We start from the raw sequence: 13,313 nt of genomic DNA on the forward strand, positions 1-13,313 counted from the left end.
CACAGTGTGGCATTATCTAAAATTGCACCAGTCAAACGCAATATGATAAACAACTAATCCGGTAAAGTTAGCCTTCCTGTGTTTACTCTGTAGACTCCAGTACAAAATGGACCAAAACACGTCATCAACCCATCGGTGAAAAAATGGCGACCTCCATGGGTGAAAAATACAACAAAAGATGTACATTCTGAAGCAATTATGAGTTTTGGCGTATTACAAGCAGCAATTTTTTTGGTAATATAAAAATTGCAAAATATTTAGTCCAACATGTTCAATTAGTCCTGGATCCTTTTAAAGGGGTTAAATGGACAAACAAGTGTAAACTATTGTTTTGCTGCTTTTTTAAAGATATTTTACATTTTCAGATTACAGTTCTGGTCTAAGGGGGGCTGTGTGAGTTTAGGACCCAAAATTCTCAAAGCTAGACTCAGAAATTTTAACCTTGTTTGTCTGCTGGCAGAAATGAGGGCAAATCACTTTTCCCCCTTGTTGCCTGAAAAAAAGGTAACAATGGTTATTTTTTCAGTTTTATAATAAGCTAACTTGGATGGATTCACTGACCTGGTTTGGATTCAGGATATTCATTAGTCCTTCCTTTAGTCTAAAGGTGGAAGCAGGTCAGTTGGTGCCTTAAACCCTATATTGGATGCACAATGCTAAAGGGCACAGAGACGGGGCAGATTGCTGGACTCCACCTTTGGACAGTTTTATCGGTGTTGAACAGAAGAGGTTCAATAAGGGACTTTTTTTATGCACATATGATATTGGTGATGTGTGTTGTCTGCATGTGAGCAGGACCAGATTTTACCACTGGTGTTAGAGAGCTGGTCTCCTGCAGATATAGGAAACATTCTGGCTAAGTTGCAGACCACTGGCATGTGGTATAGTTATCAATAGTCTGTTCAGAAGCCTACAGCCATCACACTAGCCCACAATCTGGGATTTTCCACTGTGATGTGAAAAATAATCTCTAAGTAACTACAGAGGGGTTTGATTGTGGGGAAGTGCTGTTAACACTTCATAGAGCTCTGACTGAAATGACTAACATGATACATCTTTGTGTTTTATTTTGCAGCTCTGGCCTGTGTGATTGTTGGCATGGCAACTGTTGTGACAACCATCACTGGCCTCTCTACTTCTGCCATAGCCACCAATGGATTTGTTCGAGGAGGTATTTGTCTTGTCCCAGTCTGCCTCTAGATTAACCTGGATTTGTAACACCCATTTAAATTGGTTAAAATTGTTAATATAAAGGAATTTGAAAGTGAGTTGAGTCTATATTGATTCTTTATTCGGAGTGGTAAATGTGGTTTGGTGCTGGGTGGAATGGCAGGACTTCGTAAATCTGGAGAGAAACTCCCATCTGTTTGCTCCCTGATTAGTTGGTTGGTTCATATTGGTTCAATGGCCCCATGGGATTACCCCCTATTTAAAATTTTTACTGGGGGTACCTGCATGGCGTCCTTATGCTCAGTGCAGAGTGGGTTTGTACCATGCTTCTTGGAACTTCATGTACAATTGGAACCTGGTACAGGAGATATATATATATAAAATATGACACGACACAGAGATGCAGACATACTTATAAAGTGGTGTTGCGGTACCCATCAGAAACCCAGTAAACCAGTTTACTATGCAGTCTCCAACGAGGCCTCTTTGTGATGTTAAGCTCTTTTAGGTCTTCTAAAAGGCAGGCTAAGGCAGGCAGCTGATGTACAGTATCTGTTCCAGTTTGGATCCTGGAACTGAAATAGCTCTGAGTTCCTCACGTGACTTTTCTTTTCTGTTTGTGTGGTCATGGCGTTCTCTCTAGTGGGCTGGGTGCTGATGCAATAGCGAAAGTGTTTGACGATCGCTTTCACATCATAGACTGGGACTAGTGGGAGCTTGTAAACCTGAGTTTCCCACAGAGCATAGCAAGTTTGGACCCAGACTCAGTCTGACCTTGATCCACATTAGGTAGAATACATTTTTCGATGCCATGTGATTGTGATCATTGATCATCTCTCTGATTTTGATCCATATTATGATGTAGAACAGTATTGCAGCATGAAACCACAAACAAATAGTTATGAGTAGACCTGTCGCAATAAGCAGTCAGTTATTTGCATAATAAGTTAAAATGAGCTCATTTGCATGATTTCTCTCTCTTTCTTCCAAAACTGGATGACTTCAGTCTTCAGTCTCACCATGTTTTGATCTCCATGCAGGAGGAGCATATTACTTGATTTCGAGGAGTTTGGGTCCAGAGTTTGGAGGCTCTATTGGCCTGATCTTTGCTTTTGCCAATGCAGTGGCTGTGGCCATGTATGTAGTCGGCTTTGCTGAAACTGTTGTGGAACTTCTCAAAGTAAGTCTTTTGATTTCCTATGTTGCTCATTGTAAAGATTTTTTTTGTGATGACTTATTTAGCAGATTCAGTTTTAATGTGAGTCACCTACTGATCATTGCATTTTTGATTAACATCTCCCTGAAATGTCTGTCAGGGTGTGGATGCGCTGATGACTGATGACATCAATGACATCCGAATCATTGGCACCATTACAGTAATTGTTCTGTTGGGTATCTCTGTGGCAGGAATGGAATGGGAGGCTAAGGTATACCTGTCAGCTGACACCAACAGTATAGAAACACAAAGTTTCTGGAAAACTTTCATATCTCTCTGTAACCCTCTGATTTCCATAGAATTCAAGAAATAACAATTCAGTCATTTGTTTTCTTTAGGCCCAGATCTTCCTGCTTGTTGTCCTTATCACAGCTATTGTGAACTACTTTATCGGATCCTTCATTTCTGTGGAATTAAAGAAACCTTCAGGCTTCCTTGGATATGATGGTATGATCAGCCTGTGATTCTAAGTTCTTTTTTGTTCTTTTTAACCAAACTTTAATTTTTCATATTCCAGATATTTACAGTGGTTAATAGCAGCAATTACAACTGCTCCTTGCACTTGTTTTTTAATTTCAGCTGAAATCATGTGGGAGAACATGGGACCAGACTTTCGAGATGAGACGTTCTTTTCTGTCTTTGCCATCTTCTTCCCCGCAGCCACTGGGATTCTGGCTGGTGCTAACATTTCTGGAGACCTTGCTGTAAGTCAGCCGGTTAACACTTTAAAAGTGCATTTCAGAGTGCTTTACATGATAAAAACACAAAAATACAAAGGTATAAAAGACATCACAACAATTGAGAAAACATCAAACGTCAAATGTCATTAATACACATCAAATATGTTAGTCAGTGTTTCATTTATTATGATTCAAAAGCAACTCTTAACAAGTGGCTTTTAGTCTTTATTTAAAGGAACTCGGTATTCCGGCTGTTTCGTTGTTTTCTGGAAGTTTATTCTGTATTTGTGGTGCGTAGAAGCTGAATGCTGCTTCTTCATGTTTGGTTCTGACTCTGATGAAGAGCAGAACCAGAAGACCTAAGAGGTATGGAAGGTTGATCCAACACAAGCAGATTTTTAATGTACTGTGGTGCTAAGCTGTTCAGTGATTTATAAACTAACACTATTTTAAAGTCTATTCTTGTACTTTGGAACTGGGCGATATGCTCTAACTTCCTTGTTTTAGTGAGAACCCCAGCAGCAGTATTTTGAATCAGCTGCAGCTGGAGGATTGATTTTTATTTTAAATTTTTTAGCCAGACCTGTGAAGACACTGTTGCAGTAATCAATGTGACTAAAGGTAGATGCACTTAAGGTACACATAGGTGTCAAATGTCAGAACCCTACAACTGGGGGTGCACCGATTTATTGGCCAACAAATTTATCTGCGGTGATTTCCTTAAGTTTGGGAAATTGGTGGTCGGCTGATACTTGCACGTGAATCCAATCTTATCTATCTCAACAAAGGTTTAAAAATCAACCAATGTCTGCACATTTGCAGTAAACAGTAGTCACTACACTGTTGATAATTTTCTTGATATGCTGAGCAACATTTCAGACAAAAAACATTGGTATCGACCAAAATTGGAATTGCCACTATCAGGTTTTTTAATGACTGGTTGCCAGTGATTGGCCAAATAACTGCAATCGCTACCTACAACCTTCTTGTTGATCCAACAAGAAGGTTGGTGGATCAACCTTCAGAGTTTTATTTCAACTTTATTTTTAATCTCAGTCTAAAATAATTGTGTAATTAGCTATAAAACCTAATCATTAAAATTATTTAATCAAATTCCACTTTGCAGTTTGTTTTTTTTTGGTGCTGTTTGGAATGAGTTTCTAAACAAAATGAGCAATTGTTTAAACGATAATTTCAATATTGTTTGTCATCCATGAGCAAACAGAGCTATTTCTGTTATAGCTGAGTCAATATTTGTAGGTTTTGTTGCATGTGTTTGTTGCAGGACCCACAGATGGCAATCCCCAAAGGAACACTACTTGCCATATTGATTACAGGCATTGTCTACTTGGGGGTCGCAGTTTCAACAGGTACACTCTGCTCTCCTGTTGGCAGTTTTCACCCCCTTTGTTTTGAGGATGCATCTTATGTGTGTTCTGCTTTTCTGACTTTAGGGTCCTGCATTGTGAGAGATGCCAGTGGAAATCTGAATGACACAATCGGCACACAGTTCAGTGCAAACTGCACTGGTGCTTCCTGCAAGTTTGGCTTTGATTTCTCTAGCTGCAAGAGCCAAAAAAACTGCCGCTATGGACTCCATTATGACTTCCAGGTATGAACCAGCATCAATAAAAGAACAATTTGTTAATGTTTTTTATTATGCTGAGAATTGGGTTAAACTCCAACCAAGCAATTCTCAAAGCACTATAATGTTTTCATTCTGTGTAAAAGGCCCAAATCAGAGAGACCTTAATACATACAGATACAAACAATGCTACCAAGTTGAACTTCCTGCTCTTTGTTCATGTGTGCTGGCAGGCCTATCCTCCTCCCTACTTGTTCAACTGGCCCACAGAACACTAACACTTCACAACAAACCCACACACATGCTCTGCTTGGCTATATTATGTAAATTACTTCATATCCATTGGGTGCAACACTTGTGATTGAGGACCAATCACAAGTGGTCCTCAATCCACTTATATTCCACTTGGGAGATATATCTTTATATCTCCCAAGATATAAAGCATCCCAAGATGCTTTATATCTTGGGAGAGATAAAGCATTAATTAAAATGGCAAATATATCGGATTATAAAATTACTACATATGGTCTATGGAAATAAGTAACACCGAAAAAAGGTTTTGAGGTTTTGTCATGCAAACTCCCTCAACCAACCCAGATTTTCCCTTGAATCTGGTTTCAGAATGAATGCACACAAAGTCACACTTGGCACATACAAATAGCTACATGAATTTGCCATGTATTTCCTAGATGGAAACATAAGAAAGTTGACTTTGTTTCTGTGTTGCTTCAGGTGATGAGCTTGGTTTCAGGTTTTTCTCCCATCATCTCAGCTGGAATCTTCTCTGCCACTCTGTCCTCTGCTCTGGCCTCTTTAGTGAGCGCGCCTAAAGTATTCCAAGTAAGAGTCAACCCATGCACCGGCATAACTAATACATTATGCTACTGCCAAACTGTTTATCCCTGTGTACGTATTAGTTCTATGTTCTTTAAGATATGAAATGACATAGCTTTTTTTTTTTTTTTGCAGGCTTTATGTAAAGACAACATCTACCCTTATATTGGAATATTTGCCAAAGGATACGGGAAGAACAATGAGCCTCTTCGAGGCTACATCTTGACTTTCGGCATCGCTCTGGCTTTCATCCTAATCGGTACGCCACTCTCTTTGCTTACTTTTGCATTTTTCACACTAACTTGTACAGCTAAAGTTTATGGTAACCATATCTGAATAACAATAGCTTAAAAGCATAAAAAGCTCATCAGGGGATTTTATACTTTCAAACTGTTATCATATCTCACTGGCTTCTGAAATAGTTTTAAATTTATTATGTTCATATCTTAAATTGCTAAAAAAATATATCTAGGAGTTGCATTTAATCCACATTAGGTTTTGATTAACAAAGCCTATGTGGCTTTAATTTTAATAACAATAGTTCCAAAATATGACACATTTTTTTGTGTCATCAGCCTGGAATGCTATAATGCTCTTTCACCAGTCTGCACAGATGGTCGGTCTCTCGTCTGCGAGCTGTTCAGCACACAGCAGCCAGACTTCTCACCAGATCCAGTAAAAGTATTGGCATCACCCGGTGCACTGTCCTGCATCCTAGTGGATTTTAGAATTTGGCTTAAAAGTTGTTGGCCAAGTTCTTGATTATTTGTGTCAGCTTTTAACTAACACTGCTGCTCGTAGCTCCCAAACCTAAAATCTTCCGTTATATTTAGTTGGACACTCGGGGGGACCATCTGTGCAGGTCTGTTTTGCTGACTCTGAAGATGTTTTTAAAAAGTGTTTTCCCAGACTTGTTGCTTCTTAGGCTTGTTTTGACAACTTAACTGTGATTTATGTTGTACAGTGCTTTATGACTTTCCCCTCTAAAAAGAGGTTTTAACTTTTCTCTGGTATCCATTTTGTTTGAAAGTGTAGTATTTTTAATAACCCATCATACTGTTGAGTAAGACAGTTGGAGAGGAAGTGGAAATAATCCTTTTTATAAGTTTCTGTTTCTTCTGTTTCCAGCTGAGTTAAACACAATTGCGCCAATTATCTCCAACTTTTTCCTGGCATCCTACGCCTTGATCAATTTCTCTGTGTTCCACGCATCTCTGGCCAACTCTCCGGGTAAGATCAAAGTGCAAAAAGTGAAAACCAGCATAAAAACATGTTAAGCTAAGAATGTTAAACAATGTTGGAGGTTTTCTACACGTAATTTAATTACATTGAATTAGTGATTTTAAATTTGAAGTTAAATTGTACTAAAATGTAAATGTGATGAAACATTATCAAGAATTAAAGCGAGTGACTAGAGTATCAACTGATCCTAAGCAGAAGCATGTATTCCTACTGTTGACTCGCAGCCTATAAGGACTGGTGAGGATGATGACCATATTGTGGAGTTTTTCCAAAGATCTTAGCATGGTCTAATAGGGATGCTCCGTTCAGGTTTTTTGCTTCTGATTCCGATCATCCACGAGGCCGATCTCTGCCGATCACCGATCTTAAGCAGACATTCCGTGTGAGAGTTCAGTGCCAAATGGAGGTTGAGCGGTGCTACGTCTGTGGAATATTACTACCAGTAGCGATTAGGGCTGTATAATTATATCGATTCTACGATATTTATCGATTTATTTATTTTTTCCCTCCTTGGAAGATATTGATTTTTCATACGCGAGTACTGATACGTTAAACCATGCGTCTTTTTAACATGTCTGATTTGTGACGGCGCAGCAGCAAGACTCCGCCTCCCCCAGTTTCACTTCCAACTTGTGCTTAAAGTGCACATTATAAACTACACACCAGTTTTTAAATTGTGTTAATAGACCAAGTAAAACCAGAGTTGTGCTAAATTAAGTAAACCGTATTTTTCCAAATGTCAGAGAAATGTCAACAACCGGCTTTTCCAGTTATGTGACGGGGAATGAGCTTCCAAACGTAAAAAACGAAATGCAACATTAGATTCCTTTGTTTTTGGAAATCTCAAATCTTCAATAAATAACGATGGGCTGTGTTTTGTTGCTAAGAAACGAAGTAAAGTTGCGCAAGTAACTGTGAAAGAGAAGCAGAATGATGTAGCGGCGCAAATGGAGTAGCGACAAATACAGTGAGATCATGAAATTAATGCATAGTTTGGATATTGGAGCGACTGGTGGCATCCACTTCGTAATTTGTTTTTAGCTTAGTGGTTTCTGTTCTGTATATAAAGGATTACCTGAAGAATCAATGTACAGCAGGTAGCGGCGCTCTGTTTTGAGCTGGAAGATGAAGAGGGGAAACCTGCAGCCGGAATCCGCGGTGCTGTGAGGATTGCCATGATGACGATGGCAGATCGATCATTCTTATTAGCAACTGACGAACAGTATCAGAGACTGAGAGTACGATGAGATCCTGGTAGTCTGAGAGGCAGCTACTCAGAGATCCAAGCAGGGGAATGGCGGCGCTGCGCAGCTGCAAGGAGTCGATCACTATGGGGTGAGGCAGAGCCACTCCCCCAGCAGCTAGTAGTAAACAGCTTATAGCCACGGCTAACTCTGGGAGTCAAGGTAGAAAAGCCTTATCCCCATAGTACAAAATACCTTTTTTCACCCCTCCACCTCCTCTCCAACACACAATTATAAAATTTTTTGGCAACTTATTTTGACCTATGATGTTTTGTCAAAAATTGCATACAAACAAATGAGGAATTGCCTTCATTTTCATGCTGATGTTATAAAATTGTGTTGCTTGCAATATTTTTTACATCAGTTTAATAAATGTACAGTATATATTGTCATTCTAAATTTTAAAAACCATTTGTTATGAATATTTGAGCGTTTCATAATGGAAAAAAAAATTACAATTTTTCCAAATCGGGTTTTGTTTTTCTGTGACTCAAAGTCCAAAATGCAGCCAAAGTACGTCCAAAAGAAAAACATAAATACAATCATTTGCATATTGAGAGTCTACAGAGGCTGATAATCTCCCCACTCAGCTCCCGGATCACTGTTGAAACTTTGAGTTTTATGTCAAATCCACATGAATTAAATGACGGAAACAAATTTTCTCACCGCATCTTTGATTCATTTTGTCCAGCTGTAGATTCTAAGTCTCAGTCCAATCAGAGTCGGGTATTGTGTAATTGGTGCTTTTAATCAGTTTTCAGCTAATTAAATCCAAGTCTATGGAACTCAAAATGTCACCAAAATCACTCTGTCTCTCTAAAATCTTTCAGAAAATTGTAAAAGTGCATTGACTCGTATCGAATTGTATTGTTTGCCCAATATCGTGATATGTTTTGTAACGTGAGATTATTGTATAATAATAATAATAATAATCTCACGATACGATACATTATATGATATCCAAGTATATGGAACACAAAATGTCTCCAAAATCACTCTGTCCCTCCAAAATCTTTCAGAAAATTGTAAAAGTGCATTGAATCGTATTGAATTGTATCATTTGCCAAATATCGCGATATATGTCAACACAGTTTTATAACATTGACATGAAAATGAAGGCAATTCCTCATTTGAGATTTGAGATTTCCAAAAACAAAGGAATCTAATATTGCGTTTTGTTTTTTTACGTTTGGAAGCTCATTCCCTGTCGCATAACTGGAAAAGCCAGTTTTTGACTGGGGGTGAGGGGGGAATCAATAAATATCGTAGAATTGATATAATTATACAGCCCTACCCCTGAGGTAATTTTCCACCGCAACAATCAAACTTCTCCATTCACTCAGTTCCACACAACAGGATTTGTTGACGTGTGCTTGCGCATTGTGAAGGAAAGAGGAGATGGCTGCACAGGCAGGCTGCAAAGTGAGATATAGGTTTAAAATGAAATAAATATACAATATGAAAACAAACGCAATGTCAAATCACATTCCTGACCAGAGCTCTGCTGCTATGTTTTTGTTTGTCTTTCCTAAAATAACTGCAGTTTTGAAATACATTTTTTGGAGTTGAACTGTCTAATTTGTTATTTAAAATACGTTTTACTGCTGAGTAGATGGTATTTTATTAAGTTGTGCTCTTTCCTCCTTCTATATCAAATCCTGTGCAGACCAACAGGTACAGATTATTTATCCGTTTCTAATATCTGCAGCAGGTCATCTGGACCTAAATGGTACATGACTCATTTAGACAGAATGGTTTGTCCTGCATCTGGACCCACAAGCTGGAAAACCAGTTTTGTGTTCCGATCTCCCCCCCTCCAACTCCATCTCCCTCTGGGAACCATAAACCCTTCATGGGAAAATGAGAGATTCCAGTGTACCGTTTATGTCCTTTGGTTTGTTGTTGACTCTTTCTGTAACACACAGCAGTTATATGCCATCACTAAAGTCCGTCTAGCTTTGTGTTAAATGTTATCCTGTTAATAGCTGTTATAACCTTATAGTCCTGAGTCTAATAGCCTTCTAATTTTCATTGTTTAACCCAAGCATTTGTTGTCCATGCCCTTAAAGCTCTGTTTACTATTTTAGAGACCATGACCTTATATGGAGAACGGTGCCCCTTCTTCTAATTCTAATTATTCTAATAGAATTTGTCCCAAGCTTAAAGAGAATATGTATCTTCGCTTCATTATATGATCTTTTTTTTTGTTAACTGCTAACTATCCCACAGCATCGTACATTCATGGCCCAAACTTTCTCTTCTTGTAATAAATTGTTGTTGCTACTCCAGGCTGGCGTCCCAGCTTCAAATACTACAACATGTGGGTTTCGCTTGCTGGAGCCGTGCTGTGCTGTGTGGTGATGTTTGTCATCAACTGGGCGGCTGCTCTACTCACTAATGTCATTGTTATGGCTCTCTACATCTATGTGAGTCACAAAAAGCCAGGTACGTTCTTGTTTTTGCAGATGTGACCAATAATATGATGTATTTCAGTAAAACTGTTCTCTGTATGCCATTCTCAGGACCTTTGCACTAAACTGCTTAAGATGTTTTGTTGTTTGCTAAATTTACATATAAACAATATCTAAATGTTCATATCAAGTGAACATTTAGAGGCAGAATATAATAGGATTGGCTTTAAATTTAAATGTTTTTCTCCTTGGCTGTGGATCAGTAACAGTAGAGAACAAATATGCTTTTTTTGTAAAGAAAAACACTCTGTAATCAGCTCATAAAGTTCTGCTGACGGCAATATCAGTTCATCCTCTGAGGATGAGGACAGGAGATCAATCTCTCATTTCTGTGGAGTAAGACCGAATTGGACCAGACTCTCCAGTGTTCCAGAAAAGTTGTTCAGAATGTAGCTTTGCTGTTGGAAAACCAGAATTTGGAGGAGGAAAAATTTTTCCTAAGTAACATGAAGCACTGATCTGTACCCCGCTAAACACAAAGCTGGGAACACACACATGTGTTCACACAGTTTGACATGCAGCTACACACACAGAGTAGGCCTTTTCTCTGACTGTAGCGCTGCATGGGTCACATGGCCTTTAGCTTGGCAGACTGATCCATAAACACATTGACTAACTCCAGTGTGTTTTTTGCCTGCGTGTGTCCGCCTTTGCAGATGTGAACTGGGGCTCGTCGACCCAGGCTCTAACCTACCAGCAGGCTCTGACCCACACACTGCACCTCAGTGCAGTGGAGGACCATGTCAAGAACTTCAGGTATTGCAGAGGAGTTGCACTTACTCCCCCTAAACATCTAGAGTATTTTCAAAACATAGGATGGAGCATTGATATGAAACTAGAACTACAGATACTAGTTCTATCATATTCAAGAACAGTTTACTGTATATCTTTATTAAAATGCTTGTTAACATGCCAAATCTTTACATTCTTTTTCACTTTAATCTTTAAAAAAGCTGTTCTGGCAAGAAATCTACTGTACGTTGTTCTTGATGGAAATGAGACAATGTCGTTATAACAGAATATGTAAACTCCATGCAGAAAGATGCCAGGCTGGGATTTGAACCCAGGACCTTTCACCGTGCAGCATATTAGCTGTCTGTATTAGATATTTGCTTTTTAATTATGATGATTATGTTATGTTGTACTGCTAAGTTGCTTGTGATTAAAATTCATTAACTTGTTCAACAATCAGATTGTTGGTTAAAAGTAAGCAATGCTTGCAATAAAATGAACTCTAAATAACTCTCAAGCTGACGGCAAAGGAATACTTCCATTGTAGTTTGGTCCACTCAGGACAAAGCCTAGGCCACAGGATTGTCACCATACAAACATTTCAATCTTGTTACAGATACCAAGAGAAATGCTCAATATAATTTTTGGTCCAATGGCAACATTTTGTGAAGGAACATACTTCTTTCTAGTTGAGAACAAAAATATGATTAATTACAATATTGCAAAATGTTAGCTTCCTTAATTAGGGAAAAACCAATAAAAAGGAGATGATTAAATTATTGTTTTGAAAAATGTTAAACCAAAGAAGAGTCACTTTCCTGTTTTGCAAAACAGCAGACAAAATGTCTACACAGCAAACATTGCCAAAAATCCCACTTAGACTAAGTATTATCAGTCTGATATTGATGATCCGATGGCCATGAGTATGTTTACCACAATTGTGCCTTGGAAGCATCATAAACTAAGCTTAAGAATGGATCACCATTGATGACAGTAAAATTCAGTGCAGCCACCTGCTACTCCTCTGCCAGCTCAGGAGGCGAGCGGGGAGTGCATGAGGTAAAGAGAATGGGAATGGGAGTCGAGCTCGGGACAGCGTCTACATAGGGCACCTGCTTTAACCATGGCGCCATGCAGCACTCCTATTCCGGTATCCTTTGCCGGAGTTTGCAGTACCACTAGTTATCAGTACTACTTATAATTTCATACAATTCAAACTATCTAACAAACTCACCAAGTTCATCTTCTGAAAAAATCAGTTTTGTCACACAATTGCAACTAGCCACTTAAAAAGCCATTGCAGAGTAAAGAATTGTCTAGTCAACCCCTTATGTAGATATTTTTACCATAATTCCTCATCTTCACTGAGTGCTTCCATTTGGTTGTCAATTTGATGTTGATGCAGTAAATTGTACAACTGAGGAGCAAGTACAGAATCAATCTGTATTAAAGTACATTGTGTTCAAAACAAACATGGATGTGGCACATTAAAAACCTTTTAAGTCTAGACAAAAGTCTGGTTCATGTGGATGTATTCAGCAGCAGCGTTGTATAATTCGGGTCTTTCTGGAAACTTTGCTGAATATTTTATTTGCTACAGCAGGCATGTCCAAAGTCCGGCCCGGGGGCCAAATGCGGCCCGTGGTCAAATTTCATCCGGCCCGCAGCCTCTGTCATAAAATCAATAACGTCTGGCCCGCACGTAGAATTAATACATTGGGCAGCAGTAACGTTACCTGCATAGGGCGGAGCTTACACACTAAATGCTGTTCCTCATTTACCCACTAGAGGGCAGCAGCCCTGTGACTCAGACCATTTGCAGCTGGAGCTCATTGAGCTGCAGATTGACGCAGAGATCCGCGGTCGGCACCAGCAGCTTTTTCTCGTGAACTTTTACCGACAGCTGGATAAGCACAGGTTTCGAGAGATTCGGTTTGGTAAGAAAATGCTAAGCTTGTTTAGGTCAACGTTAGGGTTGCCACCTTATTTTCAGAAATCAAAATAAGGGACGCGTCGTCCTGGTCTCATAGGGGAAAGGGGGGCAGTTGGACGCAGGGGCGGATCTACTGGGGTGGCATGGGGTGGCAGTTGCCACCCCAAAAGAGAGCCTCGCCACCCCTGTTGCCACCCCAGCTAGCG

The 13,313-nt window shown here is 39.3% G+C and overlaps 1 protein-coding gene across 1 annotated transcript in view; it reads left to right on the plus strand.

Moving 5' to 3' along the window:
• Window positions 1–1,075: 1,075 nt before the first annotated feature.
• The window catches only part of LOC106941864 (solute carrier family 12 member 2-like), a gene marked incomplete at its 5' end in the record, with an annotated part of 32,433 nt that continues 20,195 nt past the window's right edge, over window positions 1,076–13,313 (plus strand). The window contains 12 exons of the mRNA XM_015024997.1: window positions 1,076–1,171; window positions 2,211–2,350; window positions 2,487–2,597; window positions 2,725–2,833; window positions 2,966–3,090; window positions 4,352–4,436; window positions 4,521–4,678; window positions 5,384–5,491; window positions 5,621–5,744; window positions 6,614–6,715; window positions 10,261–10,416; window positions 11,099–11,198. Coding sequence (XP_014880483.1) covers window positions 1,076–1,171; window positions 2,211–2,350; window positions 2,487–2,597; window positions 2,725–2,833; window positions 2,966–3,090; window positions 4,352–4,436; window positions 4,521–4,678; window positions 5,384–5,491; window positions 5,621–5,744; window positions 6,614–6,715; window positions 10,261–10,416; window positions 11,099–11,198 — 1,414 coding nt within the window. The remainder of the gene's footprint in view (window positions 1,172–2,210; window positions 2,351–2,486; window positions 2,598–2,724; window positions 2,834–2,965; window positions 3,091–4,351; window positions 4,437–4,520; window positions 4,679–5,383; window positions 5,492–5,620; window positions 5,745–6,613; window positions 6,716–10,260; window positions 10,417–11,098; window positions 11,199–13,313) is intronic.

The sequence above is a fragment of the Poecilia latipinna genome, unplaced genomic scaffold (assembly GCF_001443285.1).
Source record: "Poecilia latipinna isolate Pla-1442-1.1 unplaced genomic scaffold, P_latipinna-1.0 Scaffold3907, whole genome shotgun sequence".
NCBI lineage: Eukaryota > Metazoa > Chordata > Actinopteri > Cyprinodontiformes > Poeciliidae > Poecilia > Poecilia latipinna.